This window comes from Pimephales promelas, chromosome 10, assembly GCF_988280905.1.
Source record: "Pimephales promelas chromosome 10, fPimPro1.hap1.1, whole genome shotgun sequence".
NCBI classification, from domain to species: domain Eukaryota; kingdom Metazoa; phylum Chordata; class Actinopteri; order Cypriniformes; family Leuciscidae; genus Pimephales; species Pimephales promelas.
Genome location: NC_142778.1, coordinates 15174738 through 15197113, shown reverse-complemented (window position 1 = coordinate 15197113; position 22376 = coordinate 15174738). Strand labels below are relative to the sequence as shown.

Genomic DNA, 22376 nt, shown 5'->3' with positions numbered 1-22376 from the left:
TGCTGGTTCGCCTTTTCATGGCACCAAGGTGTCAGTGTCCCCAAACAAGCCTTCAAATAAAAAAAGAACAGTCAGTTCGGTTTCCCTGCCGGTTCGCCGTTTCAGGGCGCCGAGGTGCCTGCTTTTTCCAATGATCCTCTGAGGAGGGTCGTAGGAACTAAGCTAGTTAGAGGTTCAACCAAATCCAGAGGCCAGGCCTAGAGTTGGGGGCTTCTTGTCGACGCAAAATGCTATCGACGGATGCTTCCCTCACGAGTTGGGAGTGATCATGAGTGGTCGCTCTGCGAATGGTATTTGGCAGGACCATCTACCTTTTAGCACATAATTGGCTAAAAGTGATGGCGGTATTCTCGAAAATCTCAATACTTCTTGCCAGACCCGAACACACTGATGGTCTCGTATATCGGAGCAGATATCCTGTTGAGGCAGGGGCTGAGGCCCAAGGAATGGAGACTTCACCTCGAGGCGGTGGAGCTTCTTAGGGAGAACTTTAGTCAAACTAAAGTCAAGTCGACCTTTCACATCGTTTGTACAACACATTGCTCTATTCCCTCACACATCCAGCTCTGCTTGGACTGGATGTGATGTATTAGGTCTGGTTAACACTACAACGGTACGCATTTCCCAATATCTTTGCTCCCGGGACTTCACCCTCATTTGGAGTTTTAGATACTGTGGGCTCGGCCTCTGTGGGGGCCCGGCTCATAGAATCCGGTCTCTCGACTGAGGCTGTTGAAACCATTCTCCAATCCAGAGCTCCTTCCATGAGAAAACTATATGCATTTAAATGGAAATTATTCTCAACCTGGTGTGGCGAATGTCACCAAGATCCTGTTAACTGAACTGTTGGTACAGTTCTTGATTTCTTGTAAGACCGTTTCTCTGTTGGATTATCTCCTTCTACCTTAAAGGTTTACGTGGCGGCTATATCGGCCTACCACATTAGAGATCCTCTAATTACTTGTTTTTCTCTATGGTACATTGAGGTTGAGACCTGCACTGCACTCAGAGCACCTGCTTGGGATTTGGCCACTGTACTTGAGGGTCTGGCTTTGGCTCCCTTTGAGCCCACTGAAGAGGTTTCAGAAAAAAATCCTCACTTTGAAAACTTTATTTCTCCTTGCTGATTCATTTATCAAGAGATTAGGAGATTTGCATGCCCTGTCGGTTGCTCCTTTATGCCTGGATTTTGCACCTGGTATGGTGAAAGCATTTCTATACCCTAGACCGGGTTATACTCCTAAGGTCCCAGTTAATGTTGGGGGCCCTATATTGCTGCAGGCCTTTTATCTACTAAACCTGTTGTGTCCAGTTTGGGCATTAGATGCCTATGTTCACAGAGCTGCCCTGTGGCATAAGTCTGAACAATTATTTGTCTGCTTTGGGTCACTCAAGAGAGGGTGCCCTGCATCTAACAGGTTATGAGGAAATGGATAGTCGAGGCTATATCATTGGCTTATGAAGCGGCCGGACAGCCTTCACCTATGGCTGTTTGGGCCCATTCTACTAGGAGTATGGCGGCCTCTACGGGCTTTATTTCCGGGTGTTTCCCTTCTTGATATTTGTAATGTGGCAGGATGGTCCTCTTCGCATACATTTGTCAGATTTTATGACCTTGACCTCTCCACTCCTGGGGCTAGGTTGCTTTGCTTCTTAGTGTGCGCAAGGACTTCACACAGAACGGGCATTTCTCAGAATGATATAGTGGGTATAGGGTTCCCAAAGAGAAAGGTACGAGTCAAGCAAGATGAGCATAGAAAAATTCAAGAAAAGTGGACAGAGGAATTTTTATTTGTCCTCCATGGATCGCACCCTTTGTGTTTACTATGCAAACAAACCCGCTCTGGTTTCAAGCGAAGTAATTTGGAGCGACGACCCACCCACAATTTAATGAAAGTTACCCACTGGGAAGTGTAATAAGCAAAAGAAAAATAGAGCAGCTTTTTTCCTCTCTTTCTGGACAACAAAGGCTCATACACAGGACAACTTCTACAGCTGAACATTTAACGGAGGCATCTTTTGAGATCGCATGGATTTTGGCTCGTGGAAAAAAAAACCTTCTCAGACTCAGAAATTGTGAAAGAATGCTTTTTGGCTTCGGCAGAAATATTTTTTGCAGAATTTGACAACAAAGACGCAATTGTAAAGCAAATTAAAGGATTACAATTATCTGATACCACCATACTGAGGCGGATAGAAAACATCGGCAAACACCTTGTTTCAGCATCGCGGTGGATGAAAGCACCGATTCAACAGATGTTAACCAGTTGTGTGTTTGGGTAAGGTTTCCAAAACTATTTTTTTTCTTTTCAGAGAAGAAATGCTGTGCTTGTTTCCACTTGTTGGCCAAACGAGAGGTGAGGACATTCTGAATGCAATTCTGGCATTTTTTGATGAAAAAAATCTCAGTTGGTCAGGCAAGTGTGTGCACTGATGGTGCCCCGAGCATGCGAGGAAAGGAGAAGGGGCTTGTTGGGCTCAAGAAAAAAAGAGAAGAAATACCAAACTTTGTCGGTTTCCACTGCATAATTCATCAAGAGTCACTGGTTTCAAAACTAAAAATTGAATCTGTGGTGAGGGGGGCGTGGTTTGCGCACTGTCTGCACGGAGAGATGAGTCAAGGGGCTGTGCGGTGAGTAAGTGGATCAAGGACAAATGATAAACACCTGTGTCTGATTGCAGTGATTGGTGTGGGGAGACGGTTAAAACCGGCACAGTGGGAGAAGGACGGAGAGAGAGAACAGGCTGGAACTCGGGCTGTCGGTGTAAAGCTGTGAATCAGCGGGAAGGAGTGGGACCTGAAACTCCCGGTGGACTTAGATGCGGTGGACTGAGAAGCTGTAATCAACGACGTGGAAAGAGTTTATGAATGAGAATTGCTGTAGCAGAGGCTACGGTGAACGCGCTGTTACGCACCTTTGTTTTGTGTTTGAAAGAATAAAATACAGTTCGAGTTCCAGTCTCGCCGACCCTGTCTCCTTCTTCCTATATATATTGAGTAAGAACCCTGTTACAGAATCATTCCAAAATGTGATGCAAACAGTTGTTTGTGTGGTAAACTTCATAGTCTCCAGAGCGCTGTATCACAGACAGTTCCGACAGTTGATTGAGGAATATGACACAGAGTATGGCGATTTACTGATGCACAGTGAAGTGAGATGGTTATCTCATGGAAAAGTGCTTGAACGGTTTCAGAGCCTCCTCCCTGAAATTTTCACTTTCCTGGACAGCTAAGGAAAACGGGAGCCAGAGTTGGAAGACCCATCCTGGATCATACAGCTGGCCTTTCTGACTGACATCACCTGTCACCTGAACACTCTCAACTTGCAGCTTCAAGGAAGAGATAAACTTCCAAGCAGCATGCTGAATGTCATCAGAGCATTTCAGAGCAAAATAACTTCCCTGTACATACCTGACAGAGAATTCGCTCACTTTCCCAAACTCAGAGCTGTCACCACAAATGACCCATCTCTGAAATAGCACTTCAGCCACAGAGGATTTGTGAATGTTTTGGAAGAGCTGAGAGGGGAATTTGAATCCAGATTCAAAGATGTGAATGAGCACAAGGAGATTTTCAACTTTATTGAAAATCCCTTCCATGTGGATTTGTCATCTCTCACTCCAACTATCACTCTGCTCCGCCCTACTCAGCGTGCTGATGTAGAAAGTGAAATTGTAAAACTGCTGACAAAAGACATTCTCAAAGTTGAATTCAGAGCAGGTGTTGATCACTTCTGGAGTTTGGTGTCTAAAAATGATTTTCCCACTTTGAAGCCACTTGTGCAAAAAGTGATGTCCTTTGTGAGCACATACACTTGTGAGTCAACATTCTCAACCATGAACACTATTAAGAGGAAACAGAGAAGCTGCCTCACCAATGAACATCTTGCATCTCTCACAAGGATTGCAACAACAAGCTACAAATACAACATGAATAAGGTCAAGGAAATTTATGCATGCTTCCGGTCATCCCAGCATTAAGTTAATCCTGACTTTTTGTTATTAAGGGAAATCATTGTGTCGCAGTTTCAAATTTGACTGGTAAAATAAAGAATGATTCCCATTTTTTTCTGACCTTGACCTTGAAGCACTTTGTGACCGTTCTTGTCTTTTAAAGGTGCTATATAAATAAAGTTTACTAAATAAAATTTACTTACTTTTTGTATTTAATGCATTATGTTCAGGGTTGACAGATGGATAAGCAGACTGGAGGTTCATTTTTATTCTTTGCAGTAAAAGTGGCTCTTCTATTGACTTTTTCCTATAAGTGCGGCTCTCATGAAAAAAAATAGTGAAGACCACTGGTTAATGACGCTCGCTCTTTCATTGGATTGTTTAGACATGTGCTTCACGACGCAATACACAGATCTTTCCCACCGCGTCTTAAAGGGTTAGTTCACCCAAAAATGAAAATTCTGTCAATTTACTCACCCTCATGTTGTTCCAACCCTGTAAGACCTTCAAGACGTTCATCTTCGGAACACGAATTAAGATATTTAAGATATTAAGATCACTCCTGCATACAGTCCATAGGCTTCTTCAGGGAATGACTCTTGCTGGACTCCAAAAGTCATTAAAGACATCGTTAAAATAGTCCAAGTGACTACAGTGGCTCAATCTTAAGTTTATCAAACGACGAGAATACTTTTTGTGCTAAAAAAACAACAAAAATAACGACTTTATTTCAACTATTCACTTCCTTCTCTCTCTGCCTCGAGACAGGTTATTAGTTTAATAGCGTAAGCTTCTGTTATTGTATGTCACACGCATCACACACATGACCAGCGTCGGCCAATAGTGAGCCTACGTGTGACGTAGCTCTACGCTATCACACTACGTTAACTGACTAGAGGCGCAGAGAAGGAAATGAATAGTTGAAATAAAGTCGTTTTTTTTTGTTTATTTTTGCGCACAAAAAGTATTCTCGTCGCTTGATAAAGTTAAGATTGAGCTACTGTAGTCACTTGGACTATTTTAACGATGTCTTTAATGACTTTTTGAGACCAGCGAGAGTCATTCCCTGAAGGACTATATGCAGGAGCGATCTTAATATCTTAAATACCTTAATTTGTGTTCCGAAGATAAACGAAGGTCTTACGGGGTTGGAACAACATGAGGGTGAGTAAATACTGACAGAATTTTCATTTTTGGGTGAACTAACCCTTTAACGCAGCGTCTCGTTCCCTCTCAGGGAACCAGGGTTACATACGTAGCCTGAGATATTATGCATAAAAATCGACTGAGAAACATTCTCCTACCGTAGGTGGTGTCCCAATCATCTGTTGCTATAGGCCACTCAAAGACATCTGGCAGCATTGTGAGGAGAGGTGTCCCACCTCTCTGTTCAATGAGACCTGTCAGAAAAATATTAAAGTAATACAAGCTTATTCAAGCAGCCAATGAATATTGAAACTGTAGTTAGTTTTTTTTTTTTTTGTTCAGAATCTCTGCATATTTTGCAGCTCATTTAAACAACTACATAGTGATTTCATAATGACATTCTCCATGGACAATGTAATGACAGCATCTTTCTGACAATTTTTGAAAATGTAATATTAAGAGCCTATATAATTATACAGCTAATTGTTGTATACTCACTTTCATTGGTGCAAGACTTATAGAGAATGTTGGCTTTCGTCAGTGAACTACTGCTTCCACTCTCTTCTCTCTCTAGCACTTCTATAGAAAAATTATATAAAGTATCATTGCATTGGTTGGACAGCATAACATAGTTTAAAAATGTCCGTTTTTAATCATCAACATAGAGAGCAGCTAAACAAGGTCCCAAATGAAAACCTCATGCATCATGCTTCCGTGTCTATTTTGCTTTTGTCTGTCTCTCCTTCAATAAGTGGGCCAGCTGTTTCTCTAAATCTCTCATATCCTATTTGCAGTACTTGTGTTCAGATTTTATTTTAATTAGTGCTTGGGTCTCAGCATTTCCTGTGAAAGGGCACAGATCGCATGTGTGTGTGATTGGATTATAGAGACTGGCTGGTGGCCATGTGGCACGGACCCCTACAGTTTCGAAACTGTCACTTCATCTCAAGTCACTCATTTCTCCATCCATCTGACATGTGTAACTACATGCTTTTTTTTCTCTCTTCCCATGTTATATGTAGGCCTACTTTACAGACAAGTACTTATTTCAAAAATTCTTAAAAAACTTGTAGCAAAATACAAAAATCTGAGAAAATAATTCACTAAGCATTGTTTTTTTTTGCATGTGTTTCTACTGTATATTTTTTTAGTAGCTGATCCACTTAAAATGATAGATCACACAAAAAAATAATTTTCATCTGTCATCATTTACTCACTTTCATGTTCTAAAAACGGTATAATTTTTTTCTTCTTCTATGGAACACAAAATAATGTATTTTGAAAAATGCCTCCTTCAAAATATCTTTTATGTTCATTTGAAGAAAGTCATAGAGGTTTGAAGTTACATAAGGGTAAGTAAAAAATTGGTAACACTTTACAATAAGGTTCATTAGTTAATGTATGAACAATACATGTCTTACAGTATTTATTCATCTTTGTTAATGTTTCATTCATTGATTGATCACTGCTGGAGGAAGTACTTCAGGGGCAGAATTACAGCCATCAATTCGAGGCAATTGATGTGCCAATCGTGATGATGGCCTCTACAGAGTCCTTGGGCTGGACGCCCATCTAAGGCTGCACCTGTTTGTTTGTGGGTCGAGTTTTCCTTTGCAAAGCAGATCGAGTTTGTTTGCGAGCCGATTTTTCCTTTACAAAGCAGATCGATTTTGTTTGCAAAATGCTGGATTTGTTTGTATATTTCTTTTCCATAAGAAAGGGTACAAAGCCTGCAGTGTGAAACCCTTATTTGCCTTTGGGGATTAGATCTTGGGTGATATCTCCTGGCTCTGAGCCACAACTGAAATGGTCTCAAATGCAGAATGCCCAGGAGACCTAAAATTTTCTTTTAAAATTATGGAACATAATTTCTGGCTTAGTCTGATATTCATCAGGGTGTTTAAGATGGATTCCACAAATACGCAAGACAACTGTGCCCGCATGGTGACCGAGTCTCATACGACTCATAAATATGTTGTCCTCTGGGTGCTTTTCTTGGCATTGAGTATCAACCCCAGAGATACTAGATGACCTATGACGAAGCACAAGCTCTTGAGAAAAGAGAAAAGGCTTCACTCCTGCCTGACAAAACCAACACCTGACAGAGTAATAATTCGAGAGAGAAAGGTAGCACAAACCGCACACAATGCAGTCTCTGAAGACAAAGAAACCTAAAGGCACATCTGTTTCACGTCTATTCATAGTTTCTCACGAGGGTTGCATTGGGAATGGGCTCCGAAGGGTGCTGTGGGACCCAATGCAAATTTCGTGGGAATGGGCAGTTTTACATTTGCAGCGGGCGGGAGTGGGTGGTCAAAAAAATACAGCGTGGGCCAGTAGTCCCACAATCCCGCGATGTGGTGTGTAAGTTGTAACAGGAAAGGAGTCAACAAATGAAGTCCATGCAGTTGATCACTAACTCTTAATCCTTATCATTCTGTAGTAGGCTACGCCAAGTGATTTATTCATTGTTTCATTCATTTGTTAAGTACAACGCCTATAAATCCCACCAAAAAGTGTCAAAGAACTTTCTTCATGGAGTTAAATATCTTCGGACCAGAACAGTGACAGTCAGAATGACAATTGACAGATGTGAGCACAAAAACTACTAATGTCAAACACAACGGGTATATTCACCTCAGAGAAGATGAGGATTATATTTTGTGTTGTATTTTTGTTCATCTCGATTTCTCGAAAATTGTGTGTCTTTCTGGGCGAGTGGGAGTGACCTGTGATGCTGTGTCATAAACGCAAAGTTAAAGGTGCTCTATGTATTTTTAGCGGCCTGTATTGGTGATGTTTCAAATTGCAACCAATTTTTACAAGAGCGCTCATGCTCTTGCGCGTGCTCGAACACAAGAGCGAGCACTCAAGGTACACGGCCACACTGTGACTTTCAAAACACCGGATAAATCATCACACAATACCAAAAACAACAATCACACAGCAACGTTACAATAATAGGCTACTTAGTTTTATTAGCTTTATGTTGAACTAATGTCCCATGCTCGTACCATGATAACGTTACATTTGTGATGCCATCTAGCATAAGGCATTTCACTAACTATTCGTGTATCTTTCACAATCAGCAATATCAACATAGGTGAATGAATAATTTGATAACGAAAACGGTTAGTGAACTAGACTAAACAATTTCAGTGTAACAATAAGATTGTAGTTAGTAACATTACTGTACTGAATGTGTCTGGAAATGTGTATTAAAACAAAAGTTACATCCTAAAGCACCTACTTTTTGTTATCCTGGAACAGTCTTTTGTATTAATTTCATGTCTCATGTATGCTGTAGTTTCCCTTGCTATTTCATTGTAGTTTACCATTATTTCACCTTATCTGGAAACTTGTAATTTATCACAATAAAAATAGCGGAGGTCTCTCCATAATTCAAATGCTCTTCGTTCTATGTCGATCCGATTCATGTTTGACAAGCTTCAGCAGATACATTATTTTATTTATTTTTTTTCATATTTATGTGGAGTTTGTGTTGGAGTGTGTGTTGTGCTGGAGGCAGGTAATTTTTTGGTGTTATCAGACTCATGTCGTGTGATGTTATGAATATGTTAAGTTAAGAACCCAGCATGCCTCAGTAATGGGAAGCGCCAGGTCGGAAGAAAAAGATGCAGAGTTTTTTTTTTGTTTTGTTTTTCAAAACGCTATAAATCTATTTCAATAGTTTTCAGGAAAATTACATTTTTTACCTAGACCCACACATTTTGTGAATATTCAAATCCTGTTAAAATGTTTTATTGGTTCAGTTTGAACATGTTGAAAAATGATTATTAAATTAAACAACAATATTGTTTATGATAAATTAATAGTTAATGTTATTTTTTTTTCAAAACGCTATAAATCCATCCATTTTTTTCAAAAATGTATGGGTTGTCTTTTAAAGAACAAAAAAAAACAAGAGAACATGCAACAAATAATCAAGAACTATAAACCTGAGAACTATAGAAAGCTCTATGTCTACTTTTAAACAAAACAATTAAAAACGACAATAAATTGGCTACTCTCTGCGTATGTAGGCTAATTTGAAGTGTGCCTTTCTCTCTATAGGCCTATGCGCGTTCACTGTGAAGATGGAGAGTCACTATCATCAACTTTATCTTTGCTGCTGACACTAACAGAAAACGTTCTCGGGTTACGACTGTAACCCTTGTTCCCTGAGAAGGAAACGAGAACTGCATCAAATGACACTTTGGGGGAAGCCCCTCAGCGTAGCGTATCTGAAGCATGAATGAAAACTAAGCCAATCTCCGATTGGAGAGCGTAATGACGTAATGTGTGACGACACTTTAGCGGAAGCTATATAAGGATCCGATACACATGAGATGTCAGCTTCTGTGATGAAGCAAGCGCTCCCAGGCAGGGGAAGGCGTGGCCACGAGACGCAGTTCTCGTTCCCTTCTCAGGGAACAAGGGTTACAGTCGTAACCCAAGGACGTTCCCTATCGAGGCAATTCCAACTGCGTCAAATGACACTTTGGGGGAACGAGTACCCACTACACCACAACGCGCCCTGCCTGCCCTAGTGTGAAGACTACTCACAGGCACACTTAGGACGCAAGCACAAGAGAGCCGGGTGTTGACGGAATGTCCAAACTATAAAACCTAATAAAGGTATGCGGGGTAGCCCATCCAGCTGCATCGCAGATTTCCTGAATGGGAGCCCCTGCGATAAGGGCTCTAGAGGATGCCATCCCTCTGGTGGAATGAGCCCTCACAGCCACAGGTGAAGGTATACCGCGCACCTGGTAGGCTGCAGAAATAGCATGGAAAATCCAGTTGCTGATTGTCTGTTTAGAAGCGGGGAGCCAGTTCTTGGGAGACCCGAAACACACCAGCAACTGGTCTGCCTTCCGGCATGAAGAGGACCTCTGAATGTAAATACTTAATGCTCTGACAGGGCAGAGCAAATGAAGCCTCTCTTCATCTGCCGTCACGTGAAGTGGAGGATGAAACGATTGCAGAACCATAGGCCATGCCACATTAGATGGCACCTTAGGCAGATAGCCGGGCCTAGGGTGAAGGATAGCTTTAAAGATGAACTGAACTGAAAAATTTCGACGTTGAAAACGTGTTGTTTATGACAATTAAAAGTAAATTACACTAAACATTTTTTTAAAATATATATTAATATAGCTTTTTTAAGCAACGCAAAATTGCGCTTGTTTGCGCTGGCAGTTCCGATGACGTCACTGGCATGGTAGGACCCGCGGAGCGCCATAGACAACAGCTGTAGGTCCTGTATACACAGACGAAAATGAGCACTTTTAACGGCATGGATTACGCATTTGAGCCCGTGAGGGACAGGCCGGTAGTGTCTAACTACCACCACATGGAGAACGATCAGTTTCAGGCTCCACTCACAGTACAGGATCGTTTGGGGGAAAGTGACTGTGGGCGCGAGCGCTGTGGAGCATAGACACTGCACGGAGACGATCTGTTGCAGAGAGGTCAACATGGACATTTATTGATCGGCGAAAAATCCATCACCATGCACCGTTCATTTCGGATGCTGTTCGGTGAGAGAAACGTGTTGAAGGAGGCTATGCTGTCTCTAATGGATGTCCGAGCTGAGACGCGAGCGCCCCATAAGTAATATTTACGAATAGGTGACGGCTGGGCTAACTTGTTACACTTTTCTCAGATTGTTTAGATTAACAGCGTACTGGCAGTTCACTCTATGGGCGAGGGTGCATTTAGGAAGGAGAAAATCCCATCCTTTACAGTAAACTATACATCAGGGATCTTTTCCCCCTCACCCGAATATCAAGGATTCGAGTAACGTTAACGTGGTGCATTGAACTTGTAACTTGTGTAAATAAAACATTTCATGCATTGTCAGACGTTTCATGTACTCATTGACGAAAGTACACATCTCTAAATAGTGTGTCGCTAAAAAATCTGTTTCCTCAGCCATGTCAGCGCGCCTCAGACTGTTTACAAGCTACGGCTGTTCTGCTGGTGCGGGTAGGCAACGGAGTGGCTTACCATGCCAGTGACGTAGTCGAACGTTGAAATCCAACATGGCGGCGCCCGTGTAACAAAAACAACACTTTTAATGTACCATTTTATCCCTTTTAACAAATTCTGCCATTTTAAAAATTGTACCAATGAGAATAAATAAAATACATCTGTTATATCACCTTTTCTCAAATTTCAGTTCAGTTCATCTTTAATGTTGCCTGGAGCAAACTACAGGCACTCGTTAGATATGGAGAGCGCCTGAAGATCTCCCACCCTCCTCAGAGAAGTGATGGCCAACAGAAAAGCAACCTTCAGTGTCAGGTTCTTGGCCTCAGCCGACTCCAGTGGCTCGAAGGGGGCCTCAGCCAAGCCTTCGAGAACAACTGCCAGGTCCCATGTGGGAACCCTTGTGTGAACCGCAGGTCTCATCCTCCAGGCCCCACGGAGGTAACGTACAATCAATTGGTGTCTCCCCAGAGGCCCATCACACAGAGGAGCGTGGAAAGCCGTAATGGCAGCCACGTACACCTTGAGTGTGGACGGGTCAGACCAGTGGAGAAGCGATCTTGGAGGAACTCCAGCACTGAAGCCACTGGGCAGTTAACTGGGTCCACCTCACGCTCCCTACACCAAACGGTGAAAACGTTCCACTTCAATCTGTACAGTTTCCTCGTGGAGGGAGCTCTAGAGCTGAGTATGGTTTCCACTACTCCAGCTGATAGGCCGGCCTCTAGGTACTGTGCCCCCTCAGGGGCCAGACCCACAGTTTCCATATCTCTTGCCGGTGGTGAAATATTGAGCCCCCCGTCTGTGTCAGTAGGTCCTTCGTGAGGGGAATCTCCCACGGCGGGCCGTCAAGGAGCAATATAATGTCTGAGAACCACACTCGGGCCGGCCACAACGGGGCTACCAACAGTAGACTGATCCCGTCGCGACGGACCCTCTCTAGAACTCCCGGGAGCAGAACGATCGGGGGGAAAGCATACAGACGCAGCCTCGGATGGATTAGTGAGAGAAAACCACAGAGGACAGTGGGTCGTCTCTCGGGACGCGAAAAGGTCCACTTCCACTTGGCCGAACCACTGACATATTCACTGCATCATCTCGGGGTGAAGTCTCCACTCCCGGGGCCTCAGCCCCTGTCTCGACAGGACGTCTGCTCCCTGATTTTGACTTCCAGGGATATATGCCGCTCTCGGAGACAACAATTTCTCCTAGGACCACAGGAGGATCTGATGCGCCAATCTGCATAGAGGGCGAGACCTCAGGCCCCCCTGATGGTTTATATAGGCCACTTCTGACATATTGTCTGACCTCACAAGGACATGGTGACCTCTGAGGTCCGGCAAGAAGCTCCTCAGAGCCCGGGATACCGCCAACATCTCCAGGCAATTTATGTGCCAGGAAGAATGATGGTCCTGCCATAGGCCTGTCGTAAAGCGGCCGTCCATGACCGCGCCCCAGCCTGTGAGGGAGGTGTCTCTTGAAACGGTTTCCGGCGACACGACGCTCCCAACACTGGGCCTTGGGACAGAAACCAGACTTTCTTCCACATAGATAGGGAACGAAGGCATCTGCGCGTAACCCTGATCGTGCAGAATGGGTTTCCCCTCGGGGAAAAACCTCTGGTTTTTAGCCACCACTAAGGGCCCTCATGTGCATCAGGCCGAATGGAATAACGTTGGACGCTGCTGCTATAAGCCCCAACACTGGAGTCATGGAATGTCGTTCTCTGGGCTGGTGCCAGCACACTTTTCTTTGTGTTGAGTCTCAACCCCAACTTCTGGATATGGGCGAGGACAACATCTAGATGCTGAACTGCCTGCTCTTGCGACTGGGCCAGAATGAGTCAGTCGTCTATATAATTGAGCACCCTGATACCCTCGAGTCTCAGAGGTGCTAGAGCTGCATCCATGCATTTGGAAAATGTGAGAGAGCTAGGCCGAACAGAAGAACCCGATATTGGTACGCTTCGCCCCCGAAAGCGAACCTCAGGAACTTCCTGTAAGATGGAAGGATGGATATATGAAAGTAAGCGTCCTTCAGTCCTTGGACTGAATTTGGTTCACGATTGTTGGAATAGTGAGCATTTTGAATCTGAATCTCCTCAGAGAACGGTTCAAATGCCTGAGATCTATTATCGGACGCAACCCCCCATCCTTCTTGGGAACTATGAAGTAGCGGCTGTAGAACCCGGACTCCCTGTCTAGTGGAGGAATACGTTCTATGGCCTCTTTTCCAGAAGGAAGTTTACTTCCTGTTCCAATACCCAACCCTGCACTGGGTCGACTACAGTCCAGACCACCCCGTTGAATCTGGGTGGGCGAGAACCGAACTGCAGCCCGTACCTATTCTGAATGGTGCGCAGGACCCATGGGGAAATATTCGTGAGATCTTTCCATGCATCGAAATATTTTACCAAAGGAACCAGGCTCTCGAGCCTGGCTTCGGGTATTAATCGGGATTCGTTCTCGACCCCCTGAAGCGGATCTCCGGCAGGGCTGGACCGAAAACGATTCTCGATGGGCGAACGTGAAAACTGCCTGACCGCAAGCCTGTGGGGCAGACAGAGCAGCCTGTGTTCGCTGGAAACCGATGTGTCCGAAACGTGTTCAACGTTGGGAAAACAACAGTGATTTCCTGCGGGCTCCGTGAAGGAGACGACCTCAGTCGCTCCAACGCGAGTGGGGCAGCCCGCAGAGGTCCTAACATAGCTAGGACCTCTTAGTCTTTTCCGCTTGCAGGATGGCCCTCAGGTCGCCCTGCTTCGCTTGAGGCTTAGGCTGAGAGCGTCGTCTATGCCCCCATGCTGTTGAAGGGGGGGCTCGAGAAGCGACGCTCTCTTTTTGAGCCTGCTTGTATGAGGAGCTGGTAGATGGCTGTGGCTGCGGCTGCCCACTTGGGGCAGACTTCCTAGACATCGAGCGGCAAGGGAGATATTGTCTGAAAGCCGCTGACTGTTTTTTCGCCTCCCGGAATCTGTCAACAACGGTGTTTACGGCATCGCCGAACAGTCCAGAAGGCGAAATCGGAGCATCAAGGAGGAAAGCCCTGTCTTTCTCCTTGATGGCCGAAAAATTCAACCATTAATATGTCTCTCCAAGACAACCATTGCTGCCATGGAGCGGCCGATTGCACGGGCCGTCTCCTTGGTGACTCAGAGAGACAAGTCAACGGCCTTCCTCAACTCCGCAATGTCTTCTGGAGTTGGACTCTCGCCATCATCGATGTCTTTTAGAAGGTCGGCCTGGTACGCACTCGCAACTCGCACCAGCCAGAGCCGCAGCCATATAAGCCCTGCCCACTAGCGAAGATGTATCACGGCAAGGCTTAGTGGGCAGCAAAAAAAAAACATGTCCAGTCGTGTGAGTGTAACGTGCTATGGCGGCAACATGCTAAACGTTTTTGCTACGCCGTGTGATGGCTACAGGTGGCAGTGGAAGTGAAGAGGGGGACGAGGGACAGATCGAACAAGTAGAAGAGGATCTGATCCCTGAATTGCCTGAATTGGAGGAAAACCAGCAACAGGAGAGGGCTGGGGAAGTCCTGGTATCCCGAAGTTCAGTAATGGAGAGGCTAAGTCCAACCACTTCCATGCAACTGACTGGTAATCTTGCTGTGAAGCACTTTGTGACCCTACTTGTCTGTGAAAAGTGCTATATAAATAAAGTTTACTTACTTACTTACTTACTTACTTACTGATAATTGGAAGTGGTTCAAACAAAGATTTAATATATATTTAGCAGCAAGCGGAGCAGGGGGTGAAGATGAAAAAATGAAAGCTCGCCTCCTTTTGCATGTTATGGGAAAAGATGCTTTGGATATCTATAATAGCGTTCAGCTGGAAGCTAATTTGACTTGAGCAGATCTAATGACAAAGTTTGAAGAGTACTTTGTTCCTAGTCAGAATGTGACTTTTGAGAGGTACGAGTTTTTCCACCCATGACCAAAAGCAATGCATACCTTTTGATCAGTACTTAGCAGACCTTCACATACTAAGCAAAACATGTGAATTTGGCACCCTGAGAGATTCACTAGTGAGAGACAGGATTTTTTGTGGCACAGTGGATAATGCACGCAGAGAAAGACTGCTCAGAGAGACTGGACTTACACTAGATAAGTGTGTCACTATGTGCAGAGCAGCGGAAACCACTCGAGCACAAGCTCAAGTGAAATCACAGTGCATGCAGTCCATAAAAAACAAATGAAAAAAAATACAAAACAAAAAGGACAGAAAGAGAAGCCTGCAGATGTGGAGGCAGTCACAAGCCAAAATTATGTCCTGCATATGGTAAATCCTGTAACAACTGTGGAAAGAGCAATCACTATGCAAGATGTTTCAAATCAGCTTTTAAACAGAAAGTTCATGTAGTTGGTGAGGAAGAAGATGAGGATGAAGAGTTCATTTGTAGATGTGGTGTGTGCTCATTCAACAGAAAAAGAGGAATGGATTGTGCCAATCGAGGTGAATCAGACAACAATACCATTCAAGTTAGACACAGATGCTCATGTAAACCTGTTATCTTTTGAAGACTATTAAAAAGTTGGCAGTGAAAAGTGAAATTCATCCTATAAAAACAAATGTGACAGGATATACTGGTGAACGTGTTCCTGTTAAAGGCGGATGCATCGAACCTTCAAACACAGAGGCCAGCAGATAAGAGCATTGCTACTGATTGTGGATACGAGTGCACAACCAATCCTGGGACTCAAGGCAGGACTGAAGGACTTGGATGTCTACATGGAAAACACAAAATATGTGTGGATAAAAGTGTGCCTCCTGTTGTGCATCCTTGTAGGAAAATCCCTTTCGCATTGTGTGGAAAGCTGAAAGAGGAATTAGCGTGCATGGAAAAATTGGAGGTCATCAAGAAAATAGATGAGCCAGCTGAATGGGTCAGCTCGCTAGTTGTTTTGCAGAAGAAAACAGGTGCTCCGAGAATGTGCTTGGACCAAAGAGACTTAAACAAAGCAATTAAAAGAGAACACTTTAAGTTACCAACCAAAGAAGAAATCATGGCACCGTTTGCTGGAGCTAAATGGTTCAGTAAACTAGACGCTTCGTCAGGTTTCTGGCAGCTCAGGCTGGATGAGGAGAGTTCGAAACTGTGCACGTTTACCACAACTGAGGGAAGGTACAGGTTTCTTCGTCTGCCGTGTGGTATCTTGTCAGCACCTGAAGTCTACAAAAAGACTATACACATGATCTTCGAGCACATACCAGGAGTGGAGACCATGATGGATGACATCATAGTCTGGGGCTTGAATCGAGAAGAACACAATGGGAGACTGAGACAAGTGCTAGACAAGATAAGAGAAGATACTTCTGAAGTAGAAACCGTGTCCATCATGTCCAGACTTCTGAATGACTGTCCTGTGCGGATACAACGCATGCTAATGTAGAGAATCGAGGCGAATCAAACACAACTTAATCAAATTAATCTCTCATGGGATTAATTCACATGGCTTCAACACTCCAAGTTCTGGAGCCCACATTCCAGAGTCACAGAACGGCGCCATGGGTTTGCTTTAGGGGATAATAAAACCCCCTCAGGAGACTTTTTATGGTCCTGCAGGCCCAAGAGATGGGCACTAAACAGGACGAACATGTCAATATGTTAATGTTTTACTAAGACAAATCGGCTCCAAAATGGTGGAACGAGAGGCTCACAACAAAGACCCCTTTGATCCCCTGACAGAGATGTTACACAGAACACCTTCCTCTACCCCTACTCCTTGAACCTACCACAACCTCACTGTTGAGATCTCTCTGAGATCTCACACATAAAATCATATAAACTCACCACAGAACAATTCTTGGACCTATAACCAATCATAATTCTTGTTGTTCCTACACTTCATGTGTTATTATGCTTAGATCACATAATAACCATGTAATTGTTGTTAACTATTAACTCTTGTAATTGTTATACAACCATTAGAAGTGTGAATGCCTCGTTTACTCTTAAACGAACCGTATCCTCGTAATTCAAAAGATGGTTTGATTGAAATCTGTCTAAAATGCTTTGTTTTATGATTATAATATATAATCTTAAACTGTGTTCTCTTGTTCTCTGCTAAGTGCTGGAGACCAGCTCACAGACCATGCATAAATTATGATAAGCAAGAAGTAGATCCACCTCCTGAGATCATGCCATTACCCATTGGCCTGAAGTTTCTAGGAGGTTGGACTAGAGTTTAAGTTAAAGATCCGAACAAAGGACCTCATGTTCAGATTTTTGTTGTGATTTTTGTCAGATTTTTGTTTTGTGTTCAGTTCAGTTCGTTCAGTTCTGTAACTGTTAAGTTCGTGCCTCTCTCTAAAACCAGCAAGAGAGTGTTCTGTTCGTGCTTATCTCTGAAACAAAGAACGTGTTCGCATGCTTCTACATCGACTAGACCAAATTCGACCAGCAGACGAATAATCCATCAAGATCAGGGTTACAATTCAGCTCATTCAAGCCATCCGACTCGCCTTGCTTTCATTTCTTTCCTTTATTTCCCTTTTCGTAAAAGTCTCGTTTCAAAGTTAAGTTTGCAACGCGCTTCGAATTGGAAAAGACTCTCATTCGCTTGCTAGTCACACGTGACCGGCAAACCCAGGAACTTCCATCCCTGCACTTCAAAGACAACAAACCACGCAACGGACCCGGCCGGGAAACCCCCCCTTCGACGCGACGCAGACAAAGGGAATTCCCTCAGCCACTACAAAGCGCAAGTACTCCAGGCTCTAACTGAACTGGTGCTTTAATGTTAATTGAATAACCTCTCTAAGAAATGAAGGTTCAAATTAATGCTTGGTGGTCCTTTCAGGTGATGTCTTACGTGCATATAGAAAGTTGAAACTTTCTCTCACTCTTTCCAACTCACTCTTTCCCTTTCGCGACTGTACGAATGTGTGTGTGTGCGTGATTAGGTTTAGACCTTAGTTTTGTGTTTAGAATAGCTAATAAAGTCTTCCATATATTTGAAAAGATAAATCTTCTTGTGTCGTGTTTGCACATTTAATGTCTTGTACTGTTCGATCTAAAGTTACCTTGCTAAGACATAGTGTTTCACTATAGATTTGGTTATAGACGAATCCGACGAGCGTTCTGTGTAGGCTGCCATCTTGTGGCGACGCCATTACTGAGCTGTTACACAGGCATATAGACATATGCACCGGTATGTAAACAAACGTCGGTGATAACGCGAACTCACCCTCGATGACAGCTACAGCCAGGCAGAATGACTTTTTGGTTTGATCTGTGACTGCAGTGGCCTCCAGTCACAGATGAAGGTACAAACGATCTTACATATTAACTTTATTTATGAAAATAGCTTGGCAAGCTAGCTAGGCTAACGTTTGCTAACGAGGAAACTATAAAAAGATCTGTCCATTTGGCAACAATAAATAAATAAATGAATGAAATGAAATCAAATAAACAAATTCATGTTTTTCATTTGTGTCCATTATTTATCTCATTTTTACATTGCAACAGGCAAGGGTAAGGTAACATTACAGCTAGAAAGTATAGATAATATCGACCAATTAGTGTTTTTAAACCATGGAAAGAGGTCAATATAACAGCAGGAAAACAATTATGTCACATAACGTTACATTTAGCTCAGGAAAGCCATTTAATGACCATAGCATGTTAATTAAATAGAAAAAATAGCAAGAGAGGAGATTTTGCTGATCAATATATCACATATTTATTATATTTTTTTTACTTATGTCATGAAATAATTGTTATTATACGCGAATGTCCACGTCTTGTACTCGCCCAGGAAATCTGTAAACCGCACGGCACCAGACAGGGGCAGTCGACCCGGGGTATTCAGTGTTTTCTCTTCAAAATTGAAATTTTACTGCCACCATTGAAACAATATATAACGGAAACTGTTTACTCACTCGACATTATACAAGGGATAACGTTGTAACATTAGTGACAGTCGTAAATCGCGGGCTGTTTATTCCAGTGGACGCAAGTTGCAACTAAAACAATAGGAGGCAATGGCGCAACGCTACCCAGCAACAGCTCAGTAATGGCGCCCGCTTACTTCCGGTAGTTTCGCCGGATTCGTCTATAATTACGGCCCGTTCAAATGAACTCTAAGCGAGTCATTTGCTCGGTTCAGTGATTCGGTTCCATAGATTCATTGCAAATCAATGAATCATTTCCCTTTGAGCTAAATTGGCCTTCGGCCCCCTTAAATACATTTTATGTATATTATTAAATGTTGCATTTGCTACATATAATAATTAGGCTGCAAAAATATGATGTGCACATGATATACTGTATACACAGGGGAAATACATGTACACCGCCGACACCTTGTCTAGAGCAGTTGATAAAGGGGAGTGTACGGACAGCGAGAGCACTGCAGAAATACAGGCGTACGTGGACATGATCGTGACAAATCTGCCAGTAACAGCTGACAGAACAGAACAAATACGGAGAGAGACAAATGCAGATGAAATGATGAAATAACTCAAGCGTGCAATACAGAAAGGATGGCCTGAAAACAAAAAGGATTGCCCAATGAACATAACAGACTACTGGAACTGCAGAACCGAGCTTATTGTGGTTGATGACATATTGTTGAAGGGGAGCAAGTTTATTATTCCATCATCGTTACGTAAACAAATGCTCCAAAAGATACACAAAGGCCATCTCGGAGAAGTCAAGTGTAAATGACGGGCGAGAAAAGTAATGTATTGGCCGAGAATCAACCAAGATATCAGCCAGACAATAGCCTTATGTGAACTTTGTCGCACACACAGGCCAAAACAAAAAGCTGAGCCGCTGATGAGTCATCCGGTGCCCCACAGACCTTACTACAAGGTGGGAACTGACCTATTTGACTGTAATGGAAAGACTTACATAGTGGTCACTGACTACTTTTCAAACTATCCAGAAGTCGGAGTTCTGCAGTCAATATCAAGCAAGGCAGTCATCAGTTACCTCAAGACTGTCTTTGCCAGACATGGTGTCCCATGTGAACTGTTTTCAGACAATGGGTCCCAGTTTTCCAGCTGTGAGTTTGCTGCCTTTGCCAAAGAATGGGGTTTTTAAAACTGTGCATCAAGTCCAACCTACCCAAAGTCCAATGGCTTGGCAGAAAGCTCAGTGAAAACAGTAAAAAACTTGATGAAAAAAGCGCAGGACAGAGAGGACTTTCAGAGTAGCCTACTGATCTATAGGAATGCACCTCTACAGAACGGACTATCACCAGCTCAAATGCTGATGGGTAGACGCATTCGCTCTAACCTGCCAGTAAATGAGGATTTGCTTACACCCAAAAGCGCACACAAAGTCAGAAAAGTGAAGGAGGAACAAAAAGTGAAACAAAAACTGCTGTACGATCGAACAGCAAAACACCCCCCAAAGCTGAAGTCAGGAGACATGGTGCGTCTCAGTGACATCTCTACAGGTAAATGGAGACAAAAGGGACAGGTGAAGAAGGAAGTTTCTCCACCCTCCTATAGGATCCAGATGGAGAAGGATTGTCTCTGAGGAGGAACCGCACAGATCTTCAACTACAGCCGACTGAACTTCAACTACAGCCGACAGACTGGCTGCAACACCTTCCAGTCTGTCAAAATCGCCAGCTGCTGAAAGACAGTCTAGACCTAGACTGTTCAGCCACCGCAGAAGTTGATTGAGAGTTGCTAAAGTCTCCTACGTTTTTTTTTTGGTTTGTTGTTGAATAAAAGAGCAACATGGACTGTTAAGATGGTCTAGCTTGTAAAAAAGTGTTTAAATTTAAACTGTTATTTACAAAGGGAAGTTGTAAGTTTAAAAACCTTTGTTCCTTGTTCACGCTTCTGATTAGTCTCATTTATTACTCATGTTTGATAGTGTTCACACCTGGTATTCATTGCATTTGTCACAGGTCGGGGTGAGTGCCGGCGGGCCGCCCACCTCCCAAACTGCAACACTGCCTGAGGAGCAGACCGTGGAACACAGGGGACACTTTAAAAAGTTCGTTCCGTGGTTCTTCATTTCCAGCGACAGAGACTGCTCAATGGTTCCTCCAGCTCTGAACATCAGAGGGCCAGCAACGCTCCAAGCTTCTCATTCGCTCACCGGCTCAATGGTTCCTTCAGGTCTGCACAACAGAGGGTCAGCAACAGCTCATAGCTTCTCATTCGCTCACCGGCTCAGTGGTTCAGGGGAGGTTCTCAATTCGGTCTCAATTCAGCTGCTCTGATATACTTCAGCACAGATGGGGGGTCAGACAAAGATGTCAACACTCACTCTGTATTGTGTACTCACAGGGCTGGATAACAGCAGGGGAGGTTCTCAGTTCAGTCTCAATTCAGCAGCTCCGATATACTTCAGCACGGACGAAAGAATGACGCGGGGATCACCAGGACACTCCACAGTATAAACCTCACACTCATGCATGCACTGCAACCATATAACTCTTCACACATGATAAAGATAACACCAAGCACTGTAAATACAAGGTTCACAGGGAATAAGGTGGCTGTACCGGATCCAAACTAGTACCTCATCAGATGGAAATATCATGGCGTTGGTCAACTCAAGTTCACAAGTTCGTTCTTTCCTCCCTCCTCATCCATGGGTCCTCCTCCCATCTCCGCGGCTTCCTGCGGGCTTAGGGCAGGTTAAGAGGCTCCACAGAGGCTCTCCCCAGCTTCTGCCTCTCACTCTCTCCTCCACTCCGCTCTCCCTTCAGCATGCACCAGCTCTGCCTTTTATAATCCATTTTAGAAACCGCGTCCCAATGGCTGCACAAACTCTCCTCCTCTCACACCTGTCGGTAATTCTGCTCATTAGTTTTCCCACGGCGATAACACACGGGGAAAACCGGAACCGGCCTGGTGTTGCACCGGAAGTGCTCCCCCAGTACAACAACTTCCGTGCACAAGGTTCCGGCTCCGGTCACCCCTTGACATCCTCCCCCACCAGTCCGGAAAAAAACTGGTCGCCCCTGGTCCACGGCCACTCAACTCGGGTGGAATCCTGCACCCGCCCCTCGAGACCCGCACCAGCCTTGGGGAGTCGGACGGAGGACGGGGAAAGGAGGACAGACGAAAAGAATTGGGTAAAACAATGTTTTTATTGAAGGTAAAATTACCATGGGAAATGCAGGGTCAGGGATGCTCTTTTGGTAACTTCTCTAGGAGTCAGTCAGGGGGACTTCACGGCACTTCTATTCTTTTTTTCAAGCCGGTGATCATGAACTTGATGCAGGAAACTTCAGGCTAGAGGTGCTCCCTACAAGACCGTCAGGCGAGTATACAGGCACGTAATAATCTTAAATGTGGTTTTAGA

The 22376-nt window shown here is 44.0% G+C and overlaps 1 protein-coding gene across 3 annotated transcripts in view; it reads right to left on the bottom strand.

Moving 5' to 3' along the window:
• The window catches only part of LOC120485860 (neprilysin-like), a 289808-nt gene that overhangs the window by 134212 nt on the left and 133220 nt on the right, over positions 1 to 22376 (bottom strand). For all 3 annotated transcript variants that reach the window (XM_089135413.1, XM_089135414.1, XM_089135415.1), the window contains 2 exons: positions 5599 to 5679; positions 5259 to 5354 (listed from right to left, as the gene is read on the bottom strand). In XM_089135413.1, the coding sequence (XP_088991539.1) occupies positions 5259 to 5354; positions 5599 to 5679 (177 nt within the window). The remainder of the gene's footprint in view (positions 1 to 5258; positions 5355 to 5598; positions 5680 to 22376) is intronic.